The sequence below is a fragment of the Centropristis striata genome, chromosome 10 (assembly GCF_030273125.1).
Source record: "Centropristis striata isolate RG_2023a ecotype Rhode Island chromosome 10, C.striata_1.0, whole genome shotgun sequence".
Lineage (NCBI taxonomy): Eukaryota > Metazoa > Chordata > Actinopteri > Perciformes > Serranidae > Centropristis > Centropristis striata.
The window spans coordinates 1,905,184-1,928,451 of NC_081526.1; the positions used below are offsets into that span (position 1 = coordinate 1,905,184).

The following is a 23,268-nucleotide window of genomic DNA, read 5'->3' on the forward strand; positions in this document are numbered from 1 at the left end:
AGATTATTAAATCTAGAAATAAGCATGTTGAACACTTAGAATAAGAAATTAACTCTTAAAACAAGATAAATGATCTGACTTCAACTATTTATCTCATAACTATGACTTTTTTTATCTCATTGTTTCAATTGTTTTATCTCAAAATTGACTTTTTTTTTAAAATCTCATTTCAACTTTAATGTCATAATTTCGACTTTTATCTCACAATGACTTTTTTTATCTCATTATTTCAATTTTTTTTATCTAAAACGTATGACTTTTTATTTTATTTTGACTTTTATCTCATAATTTTGACTTTTTATAAAAAAAATGACTTTTTATCTCTTTATTTCACCTTTTCTATCACAAAATTATGACTTTTTTATTTCTGTATTTCAACTTTTTTATCTCAAAATTATGACTTTTTCATCTCTTTATTTCAACTTTTGTCTCAAAATTATGACTTTTTTAAATCTCAATTCGACTTATTTCATAATTTGAACTTTTTATCTCATAATTTAGACTTTATCTCATTATTTCAACTTTTTTATCTCAAAACTATGACTTTTTAATCTAATAATTTCGATTTTTATCTCATAATTTCGACTTTTATCTCATAATTTCAACCTTTATCTCATAAATTAAAGCTGCCAGCAGTCATGAACTGGCCCGAGCAGAGTGACCTGACAAGTTTTTTTTAAATCTTTGTAAGAAACAAAAACTTTAGATTTAGAAGTGTTAGATAACTTATCTTGTTTTAAGAGTTAATTTCATATTTTAAGTGTTCGACATGCTTATTTCTAGATTTAATAATCTGAATTTAAGATTCAAGATCATTTCCCTCAGATTTACTGTTTGATCTGTTATTTTTTACAGTGTATTTTAGATTTTCTGCCCTAACGATCTTTGAGGCGACCTGCTGTAGAATGTGTGAGAATATTAATATTCTGCCTTTAATAAATGTCTCCGTGTGTGTGTGTGTGTGTGTGTTGGTGTTCACCCTTTGTTACACCTTTTTTTTCCAACAATGACAGAACCTAATGTGTGCCAACAGTCAGTGTGACTCAGAGTTAATGATCACATGTTAGTGAACATTAACAGACGCTAGTCGACTCCCAGCGCTCGGAGCTGCCTCTCGATCTCCTCGTCGGAGATGGTGGCCTGTTTGGAGGAGGAGGCGGCGCCGGGGAGGCTCCTTCCTGCAGCTGGAGCCGTCACCATCTGGAGACACACACACACGGGCAGGAAAACACCATTAACACACACACACACACACAACTAAACACACACACAGTCACAAAGTTGGTGAGAGTCAGAGCTGAGGACAGCTGCTGCTGCTTCAGTCAGATTCTATAGGAAACTATGAGAGGAAACACACAGAATCAGACTCATTCTCTGGTTCAGACTTTCTACTAGAACATGTTTGCATGTTCTCTCCTGTAATTATCTTTATTAGTATTATTGTTACTCATGCATGCTCTTTTTTCAAAATTATTCTTATTATTATTATTTGTATATTTTCTATACACATTTTTTTATTCTATTTACATTTTAGTAGTACCGCTTTCTCTGCCTAATAATGATACATAATATTTATTATCATATATTAATACTTAACTGCTAGACCTATAACTGAAACACATTTTCCCAAAAAAGCCCAGTCCGCTCTGATTGGTCAGTGTTTCCACATCTGTAATTTTGGTGTCTGTGCACCATCACTGCAGCCTAGAAATTACTTTAACTGCACCAGAGCAGCACTTCCTGCCTCTAAATAGCATGACAGAACAAGTTACAGTTTTTGAATAGCCGCTGTGCGCATTTCTTCCTGGATTTTGGTACTTTCACAGAATGTATTTAGCAGCTAGACCTGATTTATATTAACAAAACATGACCTCAATGACAAAATCACATAGCAAGATATCGCGTTACAGAATTACATAATCTAAATTGATGATAATGCACACACTATCTTAAATTTCTCAGAAATCGTATTTACATCTGAATGCATTTTTTTTAATATCTCATTTATATGTCAAGTATTTACCATTGAATCACCAGAAAAGATGCTATAGAGCTCTAGAATGATTATTCCACTGAATAAGGAAGAAAATAACACATAACGTAGCTACATTTTCTTTTATGAGTCCTGTAACTTCCTCCCAGCTTTAGGGTGGATTAAAGAAGCTTTTATGGTTTTCCTTTACATGTAAAGTGCAGAAAACTAAAACACACTATAACTCTCCGCTCAGCCTTTTACTGTGATTGAGGCAGAAGAAAGAGTTGTGTGTGTTTTTATGAATCCTGCCAGCTGTGAGTGTGTTTATGGGGGTGTGTAGATGTGTGGAGAGGTAATAAGTGATGGAGCCCCCAGGGGGAGCCAGACCCCCAGCAGATGGTTCAGGACCAGAGATGAAGAGCTGAAGGCGTCATGGCCCCACCACGCGGCAGCTGGAGACATTAACAGGCTGCAGGAACCAGGAGGAACTCTGACTGTTCTGCTCTGGTTGCTGGAGGACGCTTTACATATGGACACGTGCTTTTACATTCTCTCACTTCTACATAAACAGTGAAAACACGTACATAAAAACTAGATAAAAGACATTACCCGTGGGCTAAGTCTTCTAAACAGAAGGTGGTATAAAGTTAAGGTATGGAAGGAAATATGGGTGTTTGCATGTTTCTATGTGTTTGTTATTTTTATTATTACTACTACTACTTTCCCCTTTCTTATGTAGAGCATTTTGTGTTGCATCTCTCTTGTATGAAAAGTGCTGAACAAATAAAGTCTGATTGATTGGTTATACATATAAATGTATATACATAAATAAATTGTTATTTTATGGCAAAAACGCCATTTTCAGGCTCTCAAATATGAGATTTCCTGCTTTTCTTGATTTTTTTTCACTGAGTAAGCTGATTCATTATTATTTTAATTAATATAATATTTAATTAATGAATAATTCATTGGGTTATGGACTTAATTGACACATCAGCTTTATAAAATAATTGTAAAAATAACTATAACCAGTTGCACTGACTGTTGCTGGGGGAAAATGTGCTTTTACATTCTCTCACTTCTACCTAAATGTTCCATAAAAACCAGATAAAAGGCATTACCCGTGGGCTCAGTCTCTCTAAACAGAAGGTGGTATAAAGTTAAGGTATGGAAGGAAATATGGGCCGAGGGTGTTTGTTTCTATGTTTTGTTATTTTTATTATTATTATTACTTTTTTTTTCTTTTTTTATGTAAAGCATTTTGTGTTGTATCTCTCTTGTATGAAAAGTGCTCTACAAATAAAGTCTGATTGATTGGTTTATATAAATATATATATATATATATATATATATATATATATATATATATATATATTTATATTAGGGTTGTCAAAAGTATCGATACTCAAAAAAGTATCAATACTAAAACGTTGTATCCGGATACGATACTCGTTTTAAAAAGTATCGATTGTTAATATTGTTCTAATTGTTATTGTTTATTGTATTTATTTAATTTTTTTGCACTACTCATAGTTGCAGTTTCTTTTTGCACAACTGTTTTTTTATTATAAATATTTAACCTGTGGTTCTGTTCATTTTTACATGTTGCATTTTTCTTGTTAATAAAAATATTTCTGTTAAATTTTGGGGTCTTTTTTTATCCTTGTGGTATATATATATATATATATATATATATATATATATAGCTGTAACAATATAAAGTGCAGAAGAAACAATTTCTGAAACTATTTTAATAGCTAATCAATCATTTAAGTGATTATTTTATGGTAAAAATGCCATTTTCAGGCTCTCAAATATGGAGATTTCCTGCTTTTCTTGAGTAAACTGATTAATTAAATTAATATAATAATGAATTAATGAATAATTAATTGGGTTATGGACTTAATCGAAACATCATCTCAGACAGATGATTGGTTTCTGACATTTTATAGATTAATTGATTGTAAAATAATTGTAAAAATAACAATAACCAGTCACACTTACTGTTGCTGGGGGACGGTTTAACATTTGTAAAATGTGTTTTTACATTTTCTCATATCTGTAAGGAAAGATATCGCTGCAACGATTAGTCAACTAATCGACAGAATAAATAATCTAAAACTATTTTAATAGCTCATCAATCATTTGAGTGATTATTTATGGCAGGAATTACATTTTCAGGCTCTCAAACATGGAGATTTCCTGCTTTTCTTGATTTTTTTTCACTGAGTAAACTGATTAATTATTAATTAAATTAATATAATAATGAATTAATGAATAATTAATTGGGTTATGGATTAATAGACACATCACCTCAGATTATGATTGTTTTCTGACATTTTATAGATTGACCCCGCTCTAAAAAAAACTCTAAAAACTCAACTTATATTGTAAATTCAGTTTATATTGTAAAAAATTATATTTATACTTATAACATCTGTTTACACTGTGCCATATTGCGATACTAAATTATAATAATAATAATAATAATACATTTTATTTTTAGAGCACTTTACAAGATACTCAAAGACTCTTTACAGTTAAAACAGTAAAAATGCATTACAAATAAAAACAAACAATTAAAATCAACAACATTAAAAGCAGTTTCTGATACTATTTGCCATATTTATACCATTAATCTGTTCATACCGTCATATTTATTTATACTATTTATATTATTAAATCTCCCAGATTGCCTCTGTCTTTTCTTCTATGTCTTCTTGCTTGTATTTATGTATATACGTTTACATTTTATATCTTATTTATATTTTATATTTCATGTTTATTGCTGTTTGAACCGGAGATAAGAGGGAAACACAATTTAATTTCTCTGTATTTCCTGAACATATGGCTGCATTTGATAAATAAAGTTGACTTGATTATAAATTTAAAAAAGTAAAAATAACAATAACCAGTCAAAGATATTTTTCTCTCTCTCGTTGTGAATGTTCTTACCTTTCCTGAGATCTCGATGCCGATCTCATCCAGAACCTGGTTGACGATGTCCTGAGATTCTTCTTCGTCTCCTGATTCATCAAAGATCTCGTCCAGAGTGTCGTTGACTGGACAGAGAGTGAGACAGACAGGTAAATAATAATAATAATAAACAAACAAACACATTGATTTTAGTCACAGTTTGGACTGGAGCGAGATAACAATAAACCAAACTAGCAAACATATGCAGATGCTTGTGTGTTAGCATTTCCCCCTCTCCATCTAAATCAGGGGTCTCAAACTCAAATTACCTGGGGGCCGCTGGAGGCAGTATCAAAATGACCAAAAAAGACACAAACTATTTTTAAAAAAGACACAAAATTATTAAAAAAAGACACAGAATTACTAAGAAAGACACAAAATGATTTAAAAAAGACAAAATTATTTAAAAATGACAAAATTACCAAAAAAAACAACAAAATTATTTAAGAAAGACACAGAATTATTAAAAAGACACAAACATTTTTTTTTTTAAAAGACACAAAATTACCAAAAAAAGACAATATTATTTTAAAAAGACACAAAATTATTAAAAAGACACAAAATCATTTAAAAAAGACACAACATTATTTAAAAAGACACAAAATCACCAAAAGAAGTAATTAAAGGGACCTTCCACACACAACACGGTAAAGTGCCATTCATATAAAACTCACATTAAACTTTCATATCAAGGTGGGGGCCACAAAATATTGTCACGAGGGCCACAATTGGCCCGCGGGCCGCCAGTTTGAGACCCCTGATCTAAATCATTGTCAAAAATCCAACCTGGTCTCACAGGAATCCGTGGAATAGCCACGGATTCTCTTAACTCAAAATCCGTGGAATAGCCACGGAATCACTCAAATTTCCGTGAAACTGACACGGATTTCGCTACAATGCAAGTTAATGACAGTCATATCCCGTGGCTATTCCAACATACAAAGTGATTATGTTCATTCACTGAGTGAATATTTAGAAAATAAAACATATATTTCTCGCTAGAAATGTGATCAAAATCCATTTTTATGCAGAAACTAAGTCAAAATATTGATTTTTTTCACTAAAAATGAGAGAACTGTATGTTGGCAGCGTTTTCATTTTGTAAGACAGGACTCATTAAATTACTTAATATAATGCTATGTGGTTTAATTAATTTAAAATGCCTAATCACATTAAATTTTTCATGTTTTCATGTTAAATCTCGACCTGTAAAGTAACTAAAGCTGTCAGATAAATGTAGTGGAGTAAAAAGTACAATATTTGATAAAGATGATTCCTTAATTTGTTGGTTTTGTTGGTTTTCATGTGTAATGTTTTTTTGTGTGATTTTTGTGGGTTTGTTTGTTCTTGTGTGTGTTTTTGTATTTTTTGTGGGTTTTTTATGTGTGTTTTGTGTTTGTTTTATGTGTGTTTTTTTTGTATTTTTTGTAAAAAAAAAAAAAATGTATGTGTTGTCGGTAACGCAAGTTAATGACAGTCATATTTTTCTGGCGAGATCTTCGCCACAAAGTGATTATGTACATTCACTGAGTGAATATTTAGAAAATAAAACATATATTTCTCGCTAGAAATGTGATCAAAATCCATTTTTATGCAATGAGTTGCAATAGTTTTTTATGCAATAAAATGAGAGAACTGTCCGCCATTTTTTTTGTTCTGACCGCCGGGACCTTGAAAGTCACGTGACTTGGAACAAACCAATAGGAACAAATATCCATGGAATAGCCACGGGATATGACTGTCTTTAACTTGCATTGTAGCCAAATCCGTGTCAGTTTCACGGAAATTTAAGTGATTCCGTGGCTATTCCACGGATTCCTGTGAGACCAGGTTCCAAAAATCATACTTTGAGGTCTTGTCTTTTGCTAATCAAAGCCTATTGCAACACATGTCACGTTACACCGTTCACTTGCTTCCTAACAGTGTGGTTTTGGAGCTCTTTGAGCTCTTTGTGTGTATTATGAGGACTTACTCATGTCCTCAGTCATGCCCATCTTCATGTTCTCCTTCTGGAAGTCCTGCATGTTCTTCAGGGTCTTCTGAGGATCCATCTTCTTATTCACTGCTTGCATCGTCTGAACACATGAATAAAAGAAAGGTGAGAGTTCATAATGAGGTCTTCAGTTGGTTCTGAGGAGAAGCTGTAGAGGAATGTAGCTTCAATCTGAACTTTTTAGAGAAATCTAATTTCACAGACAAGGACGTTTCCCAAACAGCAGGTTACACATGATATCTCCACTTATTACAAATCAGGAAATATTAGGTTATTTGGTTGAAAAGAGGCGTTGGAAGGATCTGCACTCATTAGCATCTTGGGATATTAGAACTATTTCAGTCTTATGCTCATTTTCAGGTTCATACTTGTATTTTGGGGCTTCTACTACAAGTTTGCATGCTTAAATGTTGCTTAAAAAACACATTTTCCTAAAAAAGCCCACTCTGCTCTGATTGGTCAGTGTTTCTGGGTTTCCACATCTGCAATTTTGGTGTCTGTGCACCATCACTGCAGCCTAGAAATGACTTTAACTGCACCAGAGCAGCACTTTCTGCATCTAAATAGCATAAAAGTGACATCACAACCTTAAAAAAGTCCGGATTATTTAAAGTCAAGGTTTCTGAATAGGAGTTGTGCACATTTCTTCCTCAATTTTGGTACTTTCACAGAATTTATACAGCAACTAGACCTGATTTATATTAAAAAAAAAACATGACCCTCAATGACAAAAATCATACAGCAAGATATTGGGATACAAAATCAGGTCATTTAAATTGATAATAAAGCAGAAAAATCAGACTTTTCCCAAGGAGCAGATTCCAAATAATATCTCCACTTACAACAAATTAGGAAATATCAGGTTATTTGGTTGAAAAGGGGCTTTAGAAGGCTCTGCACTCATTAGCATGTTAGCATATTAGAAGTATTACTAATACACAAAGAAACTCTAAATTATGCATCTCCTTCCTTCCTGTGAAACATCAGCAGCTCTAAAGTGGCAACAACATCCTCCTCAACCTCCAGACCACGTCAACAAACACAATAATGATAATATTATAATAATAATATAATAATGATAATAATAATAATAATAATAATATATTATAATAATAATATTATTATAATATTATTATTATAATATAATAATAATAATAATAATATATTATAATAATATTATTATTATTATATTATTATTATTATAATAATAATATTATAATAATATTATTATTATTATACTAATAATATCATTATAATAATATTATGAGAGGAATGTTACTATCGAGGGGAAATACTGAATGGAAGCTGCAACTTTTGAGTCAATAAACTTTTTGCACGTCACATAAAACAATTAACACATTTCTCCCTCCGCTGCACCACCTCCCACCTCCTCCTCCTCCTCCTCAACACTCCATTAATCTGAAGCCTAATTATATTTGACCTGTGTATGTTTGTGGAGTCACACTCTGTACGTACGTCGCTTCTGGCCAATTACCACCTTTCACACTTCATTAACAACAAACCACGGCAACAGACTTTAAACACCAACAGATCCCACATTAATACTTTAATTACAACTCTAAATTATTGATACAAGAAACTAGTTCATATGCTAAACAGAAACACACCTAACTCTCCTAGCAGGGACTCGACTCTAGTGGATATTATATTATATATATTCTAAAAGCCCATTTTATAACCATTTAATTTTCTTGTCATTTACTTTTTTTGGTTTTTGATTTTACATGTAAATGAACAAACAAACAATCAACATGAAGACCGATAGACAAATACAGAAAATATCAAGGGAAAAGTAAAATCTTACAAAATGGAAAGGTACAAAGAAATGAAAGTATTCTGGTTTTATGGTAGAGACGTATGAACGTGTTGGAGTTTGTCTTTCTTTCTCTTCTGCACATTTTTGCATATAATTTGCACATTCTCCACTTAATTTGCATTAAGTTGTATATAGTATATTGTATATTGTTAAATGTCTTTTCTTAGATAATAATAATACATTTTATTTGTAAAGCACTTTTCATACAGAAATCTCAAAGTGCTACAGAAACCAGAAACAAGAAAGAGAAAACTCATTAAAATCAGCAGTAGATAATTAAAAAAAAGACACGGGTCATAAAGTACATTATGCAGAGACAAAATACAAAAAACATCTAGGGACAACCTAATACTTTTTTGTATATTGTAGATTGTTATATTTTTTATTTGTTGTGTTAATTGTGTGAAAATTTTGTGGCTGTAACAAAGAAATTTCCCCGCTGTGGGATTAATAAAGTCTAATCTAATCTAATCCATTTTTGCCAATTTTCAATAAATACCCCTTTTCGTGTTCTTAAATTGAAAGTAATTCTTTCCATTACAAAGATGTTGTTCACAATATCAATCCATTCATCTGCACTCTTCAGACATTTCTTCCTTATTGATTTCTAACAGGCCAGCAGTTATATTCTCAGTAAATATTGATCTTTATTCCTCTTATAATCCTGTTTAAAGGCGTTTCTTACCTTTGCCGTGGCGGACATGGCACCGGCCATCTTCATCTGAGAGTTCATGAGTTTGGTCTGCGTGGACATGGAGGTGACCTTTGAACTGACGGCGTAGGTTCTGGTCTTCTGCTTCCTAAGCTGCACCAGCTGCTTGGCCAGAATCTTACAGGCCTCCCTGTTCCCACTCTTAGCCATCTTCTTGATCTCAGCTTCCTGGAAGGTCAACAGGAGAATCTGAGATATTAGAACTTTGGACACTTATTAGAGCTGGGCGACATATCGATATATTTTTAAATGTGATATGGAATTACACCATAGTACTGAGAGATCTGAGTACTTTTTCCACCACTGGTATTTTGCATTTTGTATTTTTATTGTTTAACTGGTTTTAGCTTTAGACCACGTAGAAATCATTCAGTTAGGGTTGTCAAAAGTATCGATTGTTAATATTGTTCCAATTGTTATTGTTTATTGTATTTATTTATTTTCTGCACTACCTCAGACCTGAAGCTTGTTATCATAGCTGCAGTTTCTTTTTGCACAACTGTTTTTATTATTATAAATATTTAACCTGTGGTTCTGTTCATTTTTACATGTTGCATTTTTCTTGTTAATAAAAATATTTCTGTTAAATTTTGGGGTCTTGGTGGTATCGAAAATGGTATCGAGTATCGAATATCGAGTTGAACATTTTAGTATCATAACAACCCTATTTTCAATTGTATGAAATCTGACTTTCTGGAGGGAAAATATATTGAAAACACAAGCTGATTTTTCTTTTTTTTTATGTAGCAACATGTGTAAAATCCACATGATATTTGGATTGAAGCTGCTTTTGCAATGCGACACATTGTCCATGTGTTCAGAAAAATCCTTTCCTTTGTTTCTACATAAAGGTTTCTAGTTCCTAGCAGGCAAAGTCTACCAGCCTCACATTCCTTCATGTCTAGGAGAGTATTATTATCTCTCCATCACCTCCTCCTCCTCCTCCCTCCTTTTGTGACAGCACAGTAAATAAGACATTACAAGCTTCACATCAGCACAAGTCCCACTGCTCTCATCTGTATCTTCTCTCCCTCTTAAAGCATTCATACTTTTTTCAGATGACAGTGCACTTGACATTATTATTGTCACTGTGTGCCTTTTTTTCCCTCACACAGCTCTACAGTTTTTCCTCTCCACGGCATTCATTTGAATATTTTTCTGCTCGGAAAAGCAAGAAAATACAGTCCAGACTGAACCTGATGCACCTGTCTGTGTTTATGTGTTTGTGTGTGTGTTTGTGAGATAAAGTGAGAGACACGGAGCTGAGTGGGGAATGTCTATTGCCTCATCAAACATTAATAATTGATTGTTGTTTCCTGGAGAAGCTTTTAGCTGACACACAGAAGAAATAAACAACAGAAGCTGGTTGCTGTAGTGTGTGTTGGTGCTGAGAGGCTGGCTAGCTACTGTAACCTGCAGCTCCACGCTGCTGCTCTCCTGGGACACACACACACACACACACTAACACACACACACACACACTAACACACACACACTCTGGTGCCCACACACTGCTTCCCTGTGGGCATCTGTGTATTTTCAGATGTTTACCAAAGCTAAAAGCGTGTATTATCTTGCCAGTGTGTAAAGCCTGATGACTTTATTTACTGTGTCTATATTTGCAAAACACGTTTTTGTCTCTCGGGAGCTCGCAGGATGTATTTCTGTTTGTTTATCAATGCGTATTGTGGGGACGTATGCGGTGCAATAAGAGGAACTCACGGTAGCACTTAGCAGGTCAGAGGATCAGCAGCAGCACAGAGAAGATATTTACATAATAATGATTATACAATATACTCTACGAGATACCCGCTGATCATCCAGAGACGTGGAGTGGCTCTTAAAGGGAGAGTTCAGGTCTTTTTACGTATTTATCCGTAGTCGGTGTATTATCTGCAGTAGATGCTGGTCTGCTGCTGCCAGAACAGTTTGTTTTGTTTGTGTTATTGTGTTATAAAAGTTTAAATTTGCCAAAAAGGTGTGCAGACTTTTCTGCCCTACAGAGTCTAACTGCAGAAACTATGCAAGGGGTTAAACTGAGAAAAACTTCTTTAATTTAATTCTACTTAATACACTGTTATGAGATTTAATAAAAAAAAAACAAAAAAACATCTTATCACTTTAAATGTATCTTGATTTTCATGTCGAAAGTAACTAAAGCTGTCAGCTAAATGTAGTGGAGTAAAAAGTATAAAGTGACATAAAATAGAAAAACTCAAGTAAAGTACAAGTACCTCAAAAGGTACTTAAGCGCTGTTTCCACTACCGCCCAATACCCGGAATGAGGCGGGTCTCACTTGACGAATTTGCCCCTAATTTGAATATGAGCCATCCAGAGCAGACTTTTGTCGGGACTTTTTTCGTCCCTATAGAAGAGCAGGGTCTTTTTTCTCCCCTGATAAAAGCCTGGTTGCTGATTGGATAGAACGTTAAGCAGGATGTGACGTAGTACTGGACGCCACAACAACACGCAACATTTGTAAAAGCCGGCGAAGGAGTGTTGCCAGATTGGCGACTTTGTTGCTATATTTAGCGACTTTTCAGACCCCCTTAGAGACTATCTTTCAAAAAAGCGACTGGAGAGAAATCCAGAGACTTTTTCTGGTGTTATTGGAGACTTTTGGAGAATCGTACTTACTCTTCTTAACGAGCCGCGGGGGCCTGAGGCTCGTTAAGAAGAGTAAGAACGAGTCGAAGCGGCACATTCCTCCTGCAGCAGTCTCTCCCAGCTGCAGAGCCGGAGGGGATGTTAACCCCTTAGTGTCCAGTCTGCTAATTGCTAACAGGCTAACAGTTAGCTCTGTAGCAGTACAGTGTGTATGTGCTAACAGGCTAACAGTTAGCTCTGTAGCAGTACAGTGTGTATGTGCTAACAGGCTAACAGTTAGCTCTGTAGCAGTACAGTGTGTATGTGCTAACAGGCTAACAGTTAGCTCTGTAGCAGTACAGTGTGTATGTGCTAACAGGCTAACAGTTAGCTCTGTAGCAGTACAGTGTGTATGTGCTAACAGGCTAACAGTTAGCTCTGTAGCAGTACAGTGTGTATGTGCTAACAGGCTAACAGTTAGCACTGTAGCAGTACAGTGTGTATGTGCTAACAGGCTAACAGTTAGCTCTGTAGCAGTACAGTGTGTATGTGCTAACAGGCTAACAGTTAGCTCTGTAGCAGTACAGTGTGTATGTGCTAACAGGCTAACAGTTAGCTCTGTAGCAGTACAGTGTGTATGTGCTAACAGGCTAACAGTTAGCTCTGTAGCAGTACAGTGTGTATGTGCTAACAGGCTAACAGTTAGCACTGTAGCAGTACAGTGTGTATGTGCTAACAGGCTAACAGTTAGCTCTGTAGCAGTACAGTGTGTATGTGCTAACAGGCTAACAGTTAGCTCTGTAGCAGTACAGTGTGTATGTGCTAACAGGCTAACAGTTAGCTCTGTAGCAGTACAGTGTGTATGTGCTGCTGCTGCAGGAGGTGTTCACTTAGCGAAAACTGTTCCTATTGTTTGTTTAAAAGTAGTGCAATAAATATACAGATGTTTTCCCTAACATGATGAATAATCGTGATTAATAGTCGTGATTACAATACTGATCAAAATAATCGTGATTTTGGCCATAATCGTGCAGCTCTAACACAAACTATACAAACGGTTATTAACCTAATTTCTAAACTTGTCAGTTCTATAAAACTAAATGGAAAATGAAGAATTTGACTTAAAATATACGTTATTTTTTGAGGAATAAACTGCTTGAGTTTATGTAGTATCTGCATATAAATGTGTGCTAACTCTTTTCCAGCCTGCGTGGTGGGCGAAGGGTCAACACACGGTCACAATGCTGCTAAGCTGCTAATATAGGTCATTTCCATATCTTAGAGAAAGAATGTTTTATTCAAAACGTGCAACAAAGCTTAAAATAAAAAAAACTAAAAGCTAAAGTAATTAGCTGAAAGCATTAATGAGGAATAAAAATCTGGTTCCCCGGGGAGGTAATTATGTCCTGTATGATATTTACTTAATACAACAGAGGGGAGAGGACACAGCCGGCTCCTTTCATCTCACAGAGGGGAAATGTTATTGGTGTCTGTGAATATCGCCTTATCGTTTCACTACGAGTGTGTGAGAGAGTGTGTGTGTGTGTGTGTGTGAGAGTGTGTGTGAGTGTAGTCTGACTAGCCTGCAGCAAAGCCACCACACCAGATCGTTCTTGTCTTTTCATTTAAACCCATTAGCCAATCAGGCTCAATCCCTGATTGGAGGAAGTGGATGTAAAATGCATCTCTAGCTATGTGTGTGTGTGTGTGTGTGTGTGTGTGTGTGTGTGTGTGTGTGTGTGTGTGTGTGTGTGTGTTGCAAGAAAAGGCGAGATTTTAATAAAGCATTGATGCAATATGCAGAAATCTATGGAAAATGCCCTGCATGGATACTTTTGTTCCCCTGACTTTTGTGTGTGTGTGTGTGTGTGTGTGTGTTCTTGTACTCCCTACATTGTGAGGACCGGAACCCGTTTTTTAACCAACAGAGTGAGGACATTCTTGCAAAGTGAGGACATTTCGGCCGGTCCTCACTTCTTTAAAGGCTTTTTTGAGATTTCAGACTTTGTTTTAAGGGTTAAAGGTTACATGATAATGATAATTAACTGAAACTGTATTGTGTGGTTACAAAACTAACTAAAATTATAGTGAAAATGTCCTTCGTTTTTCGCCTTTGTCAACTTTTTTCATACATAATGAAGATGGATCAGACAAAGGAAATAAAGGCAAAATGTACTGTGACCTCTTTTAATCTCCCACCCAACAAATACCCCATTACAAAAAACTACAACTAATAAAAACTAAACTAAAACTAGCAAACTCTCTCTAAAAATCCATTAAAACTCACTGAATTTGAAAACAAAAAATCACAACAAAATTAAAACTAAAACTAATGAAAAATCCAAAACTATTATAACCTTGCAAGGGAATTCACTGTTCCAATGAGGGTCCTCACAAAGATAGAAGTACAAGATTGTGTGTGTGTGTGTGTGTGTGTGTGTGTGTGTGTGTGTGTGTGTGTCCCACCATTTGTTTCTCCTGTCTCTCCAGCGCTGTTCTGTCTCTGGTGATCTGTCTCTGGGTGCCTCGCAGCTCCTTCGACTGTTCTTTGATGATGTCTTTGGAGAAAGACAGAAAAGTGATGTTACATCTTTATTAAAGCTACAATATCACAACATTTAATGACCGAAAGTCAATTCCCGATATATTAAGGCTGAATATCGATATACGATATATATCCTGATATATATATAGTAGTTTTATTTAAAACCGTTTATTTAAGTGAACATAAATACCGTATATCAACAGTAGTAGGAATGTGCATTTCAGGGAAAAGTACTGTTCGACAATCGGGGGGTACTAATCAATTAATATTCTAATAACCCCCCCCCCCACCGGCGAAGCAGTGTTCCCAATTTAGCGGCTTTGTTGCTAAATTTAGCGACTTTTCAGACCCCCTTAGCGACTATTCTTCAAGAAAGTGACTGGAGACAAATCCAGCTACTCCTTCTTACTCTTAAAGAAGAGCCTCCGTTAGCAGCAGTCTCTCCCAGCTGCAGAGCCGGAGGGGATGTTAACCCCTTAGCGTCCAGTCTGCAAACTGCTAACAGGATAAACAGTTAGCTCTGTAGCAGTACAGTGTGTATGTGCTAACAGGCTAACAGTTAGCTCTGTAGCAGTACAGTGTGTATGTGCTAACAGGCTAACAGTTAGCTCTGTAGCAGTACAGTGTGTATGTGCTAACAGGCTAACAGTTAGCTCTGTAGCAGTACAGTGTGTATGTGCCAACAGGCTAACAGTTAGCTCTGTAGCAGTACAGTGTGTATGTGCTAACAGGCTAACAGTTAGCTCTGTAGCAGTACAGTGTGTATGTGCTAACAGGCTAACAGTTAGCTCTGTAGCAGTACAGTGTGTATGTGCTAACAGGCTAACAGTTAGCTCTGTAGCAGTACAGTGTGTATGTGCTAACAGGCTAACAGTTAGCTCTGTAGCAGTACAGTGTGTATGTGCTAACAGGCTAACAGTTAGCTCTGTAGCAGTACAGTGTGTATGTGCTAACAGGCTAACAGTTAGCTCTGCAGCAGTACAGTGTGTATGTGCTGCTGCTGCAGGAGGTGTTAGCTTAGCGATCTCTGTTTGTTTACAACAAGCACCAGACACTCTGTGCACAGTTAGTGATGCTGGTTAATTCACCATCACTATGTTTATGATCAACAGAGACTCTGTGTATAATTAGCCATGCTGCTTTGTGCACAGTTAGCAACGGTGAAAACCAAACGTCACCTCCAGAGTCTCTAAATCCCTCTGGGGGCTAACTAACTTGGCCCGCCATGGAAAACCCTCTCCTCTGTTTGTTTCTTCTTCTACAGTTTGGCATCTAGCCGCCACACTGTGTCTCATCAAATGCTACGCTGCCCCCGTGTGGAAGGCTCCAGTAATACAACTTTTTTTCCCCAGATATGATGAACTATTCGATTTTTTATGATTTAATGGCTTCGAAAAATCCATGCCCATCCCTAAAGAGGAGTACCTTTTTTTTCCCCAAATCAAAGCTTCATAAAGTGCACATTTAAATAAAGAAATATCTTAAACAAAAATACCCTATGAAATAAAATAGGGCAGTCTTTTTCTGAAATAAATATATTTATATGAGAAAAGAATAACAAACATTACAAAAGAACTAAATACGACAAACCCTAGTAAGGGCAGCATTTATATATAAAGAAAGAAAAATAAAAAATAAACACTGAATAACAACAGCAGTACCGTTTTTTTTTTTGTTTTTTTTAAATCAAAGCTCCATAAAGTGCACATTTAAATAAATAAAAATATCTTAAATAAATGCCGCAGCGTGCCTGTAGCAAGAATCACCATGCAAATTTGAACTATACTGATATGTGATTTGGTCTAATTCCATATCCATTTAAAGATATATCGACATATCTTTTATATAGATATGTCGCCCAGCCCTACATGGTGGTAACATAACTCTCATGACTTAAATAGCTGACATAATCAGAATCTGACAGCTGAACAGAAAGAATGGAGGACTATTTTTTTTTTTTTAATATGTTTGTTTTCTTTCTTCTGTGTGGTTTAATCATGAATCACCTTCAACAACTTCATATGTTTTATTCTCGGTGCAGTACAGGTTGAAATGTTTAAAACTGGCTGAAAAAAATCTGTTAAATTATTATCTTTTCACTGCATTTTTTCTCTGCAATGCAGCTCCAGAGGGCAGGTCCTGGTCAGCTGCTGGACTCTGGAAGAAATCCATAATATCTATTCATATCTACTCAGAGTTCAGCCACATGGACGTGAAATAGCTCAGAGGAATCAGCAGCACATGGACAATGTTTACTGAGCCTGAACAGCTCACACAATAGTGAGTCAGCTCTAAATTACCCACATAAAGAGGAATCATGTGAGATTATGAATGACCCTGAAGTCACACATTCACCAGGACTTCATACACTTTCAGGACCTCCAGACAGAAAATAAGTGCAGCTGACGACAGAAAAATAATACAATTTAGAGTTTTATCTGAAACTGCTTTTTAACCATATAATGAAATATATTCCAGATTCTGAGGTGTTTTTTTTTTTTGATGATGCAGGATTCATCAAAAAACATGCACATTTACAGGCATGGAAAAAAATATATTAGACCACCATTTTTCTACAATTACTTCCTCCTTTTAATGAATGGTACAACTAAAGGTACATTTGACCCAAGACACAAAATGATCAAATATAGATGTAAATAAAATGACTAAAAAAGACACAAATTGACCAAAAATAGATGTAAAAATAACCGAAAAAGACAGAATTACCAAAAGTAGATGTAAAAATGACAAAAAAAAGACACAAAATGTCCAAAAATAGATGCAAAAATGAATAAAAATGACACAAAATGACCAAAAATAGATGCAAAAATGACTATAAAAGACACAAATTGACCAAAAATAGATGCAAAAATGACTAAAAAAAAGACACAAAATGACCAAAAATACAGCCATGGAAAAAAGTATTAAACCACCCTTGTTTTCTTCAGTTTTATGAACAAGAAACTGACAAAATTACCAAAAAAGACGTATAATAACCAATAAAAAGACAAAAAATTAACAAAAAAAATATAATGACCAATAAAGACACTAAATTATCAAAAGAAAATGTATAACAAACAAAACGACACAAAATGAACAAAAAAGACGTAAAATGAACAATAAAGACAAAAATTGACCAAAAAAAGACACAAAATTACCAAAAAAGGCATATAATGACCAATAAAAAGACACAATTGATGATGATTTTGGTTATTATGAATAAAACCATGTTAAATGTCTAGATATCAGCTCTTAAATTAAACTCTTATCAGCTATTTTTGTTGTTATCATTATATTTGTCCAAACAAATGAACCTTTAGTTGAACCAGCCATTAAAATGAACAAGAAATTGGTCTCATAATTTTTTCCATGACTGTATTTTAGATCTATAACAAACCATACAGTGAAAAATTGATAATAAATAAAGTAAAGATCCAGGATATATAAACTCCAATATATATATATATATATATAAATACTCCAAAAAACAAAACACTCAAAAAGAGCAAAACAGAAGGTATCCTGATTCCAGGATGAATGGATGTCAATAGCTGAGCAGAGAAATTCTTAAAAAAATAAATAAATATTTTCTCTGGGAAGACATGCAGATTTTTCATATTAAACGAAAAACATTTTTTTAAAACTGAACAAAACACGTTGAAACAACTGATTAATGTCCATATTCATCACTTAATATAAAACCTCTAATAAAAGGGAATACCACTTTTGGAAAAACCAAACTATTACCAAAAAAAATGCTTATTCTATCTGAAAAGTTTAGAAATGATGAAGTCGGTTTAAACCCATCATCGTGCTGAAGACTAGTGGGAACGACGACTGGTGTAAACGTATAAGGTGACGTGGCGCCGACGTCTCAGAGTGGGAGGGAGGTCGTCTACAAATACGTGAATCAAACACACTTTCACATCATAACCAGAAACTACTACAGCCTCCAAACCAGGGAAACAACCAGAAAACTGGCCAGAGACGAGAGACGACAGAGTTTAAGAGTCTGAGGCGGAGAAAAGAAAGAAAGGACGAGGAGTCGAGGAGACACAGTGAGTAGAGACGAAGCCGGTCGGGACGGAGGAACTGGTATTACAATGATGGGAGGAGGAGGAGGAGCAGGGAGGAGGAGGTGATGAGATGTTAGAGCTGGATCTGAAATCAGCTGCTTTTAACCACTTAATGGAATATATTACAGATTCTGAGGTGGTTTTATATGATGCAGGATTCATCAGAATACATGCAAAAAATGATTAGACCACATTTTTTCCTCTATTTCTTGTTCATTTTAATGCCTGGTGCAACTAAAGGTTCATTTGTTTGGACAAATATAATGATAAGAGTTTAATTTAAGAGCTGATATCTAGACATTTTCCATGGTTTTATTGACAATAACCAAAATCATTATCAATTGTGTCTTTTTATTGGTCATTATAAGTATTTTTTGGTAATTTTGTGTCTTTTTTTGGTCAATTTGTGTCTTTTTTTGGTTATTATACGTATTTTTTGGTAATTTTGTGTCTTTTTATTGTTTATTATATGTCTTTTTTGGTAATTTTGTCACTTTCTTGTTCATTTTAATGTCTGGTACAACTAAATGTACATTTGTTTGGACAAATATAATGATAAGAGTTTAATTTAAGAGCTGATATCTAGACGTTTAACATGGTTTTCTTGATAATAACCAAAATCATAATCAATTGCGTCTTTTTATTGGTTATTATACGTCTTTTTTGTTCATTTTGTGTCTTTTTATTGTTTATTATGCTTTTTTTTGGTAATTTTGTCACTTTCTTTTATTTCATTTTAATGTCTGGTTCAACTAAAGGTTCATTTGTCAGACAAATATAATGATAACAACAAAAATATCTGATAAGAGTTTAATTTAAGAGCTGATATCGAGACATTTAACATGGTTTTATTGATGATGATTTTGGTTATTATCAAGAAAAACATGGAAAATGTCTAAATATCAGCTCTTAAATTAAACTCTTATGATTATTATCATTATATTTGTCCAAACAAATGTTCCTTTATGAAGACGGTGCTGTAAAAAAATCTGCCTCTACCAGCAGAGCGTACTTTTAAACATGCAGATAATATATTTTTATATTTTAAAGGAATTCCTTCCACACAAATTAATTTAATTTATATTTAAGATCCAGACAAGGTGACCTTTTACCTGCCCTACCTCTAAAAATCAAGAAGTCAGTCTAATCAGTATTAGAAGTAGAATAACTGATTCATTAAATTTGATTTTTTTTTCCTTTTGACCTTGTGTGGCTGATTACTTCGCCTGGAGAGAAACAGTGAAATATTAAAGATTGAACGGGCTTATCAGGATTTTGACATCAACATGTATTACACATTAAAATGACCACATTAGACTATAAAGACAGCTTGATATAATGTCATATTAAACAGATTTTACATTACAGAACTGTGGCCAGGGTTGAAAATGTACTTTTTTTTTCTGTGGCTGTTCGATTCCAAAATCTACCAGCAACTCAATAAATTACTTTAATTTTTTTCTGACAAGTGAATGAAATCTAGCAGCAGCTCACATATTCTACTAGTAAAAATATTCCTAAACATTTAATCCAAATGGCTATAATATAATGGTTTGAATCTGCAAACTGTCTTTATAATTTAGATTTTCATTGTTAAACAGTAGCCTCTATTTAGAAAATGTGATGTAGGCTAAAACCAACAGACAAAATCAAAACCAGGCACTAAAAAATAAAATAAAATTAAAATATTTGGCTTTCCAACCCTAATCGTATCTCTCTGTTTCTGATAAAGCTGTAGTTATTTCTAACAAAGCACAGCAAGGGAACAATAATGTAGATTCCCCAAACAAAAATGTGAGAAATAAAACTGAGATAGGCTAGCCTTTGGATTAATGTGAAGAAATAAATACAAATAAAACCCATTTTTATTCAATGTTGCTCTGTTTTAGTTGTTTTTATCTGTTCTTTGTGGTTTTAATAATAATTGGTTTCAGCAGTTTTTTAAAGACAATAAGTCCAAATTCTCTGATTTCAGCTTCTTCAATGTGAATATTTCTGGTTTCTTTGTTCCTTTATGACAATAAACTGAATATCTCTTTGGTTTGTGGACAAAACAAGAGATTTGAGGACGTCATCTTGTGGTTTGGAAACACTCATTGATATTTTTATACATTTTATTCACCAAAAAACTAATCGATTAATCATTTAAATAATCAACAGATTAATCAATAATGAAAAAAATCGTTAGTTGCAGCCCTAAAAATGACTGAATATCAATCAATATCTCACAAATCTAACATTATATCTGCTAAAATATATTTGATTTAGTATTCAACATGTTGACAAACATGTTTTTAATAATATGGAAAAAATTAATGGACATTTAACACCCTAAGTTATCTTATTTATTCTAAATATATATTTCAATAGGAACTAATATACTGTTGGTTGTGTGACAAGGTGGCAGTAAAAAGGAATAGTTCAATATTTTGGATTCATATTCAGTTTTTAGTTTAAATCCACGGCTTAATAGAGTTTCAGTACAAAACACAGTTATTTACAGAATGATAATCGCAAAAATAATGATTTTAAGACTCTGGAAATCAGATAATGTGCCTCAATTTAAAATGTGGTTAACTGAACTTATTGGTGTATTACTTATGGAGAAGGTTGGATATGGCATGATGGACAATTTTAATAAATTGTCAGATATATGGCAGCTATTTCTGTCTCACCTTGATAAATTTAACACTGATCTTGACTAGAAAGGAGTTAATAGAGTGCCAGCAGTGTACTTTATTATTATTTTTATTATTATTATTGTTAAAATATGCCCCGTTTAGTTGATTTGTGTTCATTTTTGCTTGTTGCTTCTACTCTTGTCTTATTTCTGTGTCTGTTTTCTGTCAAAAATACAAAATCCCAATAAAAATATACTTAAAAAAACTATAAAAACATACTTAAAAAAACAATAAAAATATACTTTAAAAAAACAATGAAAATATACTTTAAAAAACAATAAAAAATATACTTAAAAAACAATAAAAACATATTTTAAAAAATAAATAATTTTTAATAATAATTTATTCGGCCACTTGGAAACAATGACTTCACCTCAGCTCTTGTGTAACTTAGCTATAAATACACCTTCTTCCTATATGGAGATGAAGTTAGATAAATAACCAGAAACAATAATAAATATAGATATAATAATAATAATAATAATAGATATAATAATAGAGTGCCAGCAGTGTACTTTATTATTATTTTTATTATTATTATTGTTTAAATATGCCCCGTTTTGTTGTTTTGTGTTCTTTTTTTCTTGTTGCTTCTACTCTTGTCTTATTTCTATGTCTGTAACTTATCAAAAAAAAAAAAAAAATATCCAATAAAAATATATTTAAAATTTTTTAAAAAAGTCCACGGTTTTATTCAGGCACCTGGAAACAATGAGTTCACCTATTAGCTCTTGTGTAACTTAGCTATAAATAAACCTTATCAATTGGGCTTGTAACTGGAGAGTCGCTGGTTCGATCCCCCATCTCCCCAGGTAGTATTTAATAAAGTAATCTTCTCTCTTCTTCTTCTTAACAGCTACATTGTAATGAAGGCAGCCGTTTGTTACACATAGCTTGTTCACCTGAGTTACATTTAGTTTCAGGTAGCAGTGAGACGAGAGACTAGAAACAGGTCTAACCAGTTTAAAAGAGGAAAAGCTAATTAAAGCAGGGAACAACACAGCAGCAGCAGCTAAAAACAAGTTAGCTAGCTCTCCACACAACTTACCATCGACTGTCTTCTTCTTTAAAAAGGCCATGTCGCTGCTTTTGGTATCAACCTAGATATAAAATATAAAACAGAGGTCCTGGTCTGTTCTAGCGGGCGGTTCCTGCCGTTAGAAGCCGCTGTGTGGGCCGTGTGAGCGGGTTCAGCAGCTGCTCTGCTCCGCTTGTTTCCTGGTTCACTTTCTGCTGTTCAGTTCCTCCCTCTGACTCAACGGCTCGCTGTGACGTCACGGCGGGACTCTCATGCTGCCTTCACGGGCACCTCGTTAAAAGGCCCATCGTGATCGGAAAACTGCGTCTCACTCGTCAAAACGATGATGATATAATAATAATAATGATGATGATAATAATAATAATAATAATAATACCTTTATTTATATTGTAACTTTAAAAACAGTGTTCACAAAATGCCTTGACAGAACAAGCATGGATAAAACTCCTGCAAGAATAAGAAACCAACAATGAAGAAGAAATGTATAAATAAATATAAAATATACACAAATACACACACACACGCACACACATATATATACATATATATTTATACATATATACATATATATGTATAAATATATACATATATATACATACATATATATGCACATGTATATGTATATATACATCTATGTATATATACACTATTAACTTTTTTAGTAACTTCCTGTGAGAATGAAGTCATTCTGAGTCCATATATATATATATATATATATATATATATATATATATATATATATATATACACATATGTATACATATATACATATGTATATATGTATATACATATACATATATACATATGTATATGTATATACATATACATATACGAATAAAATGTAAAC

At 33.8% G+C, this 23,268-nt stretch overlaps 1 protein-coding gene across 1 annotated transcript; it reads right to left on the reverse strand.

Moving 5' to 3' along the window:
- Positions 1-666: 666 nt before the first annotated feature.
- chmp2ba (charged multivesicular body protein 2Ba) lies at positions 667-22,734 on the reverse strand. The gene is made up of 6 exons (XM_059342919.1): positions 22,431-22,734; positions 14,547-14,638; positions 9,467-9,661; positions 6,924-7,026; positions 4,931-5,037; positions 667-1,200 (listed from the first exon to the last, which is right to left on the reverse strand). The coding sequence occupies exons 1-6, from the start codon at positions 22,459-22,461 to the stop codon at positions 1,084-1,086; spliced, it is 645 nt and encodes a 214-aa protein (XP_059198902.1). The 5' UTR covers positions 22,462-22,734; the 3' UTR covers positions 667-1,083.
- Between the last annotated feature and the right edge of the window lie 534 nt (positions 22,735-23,268).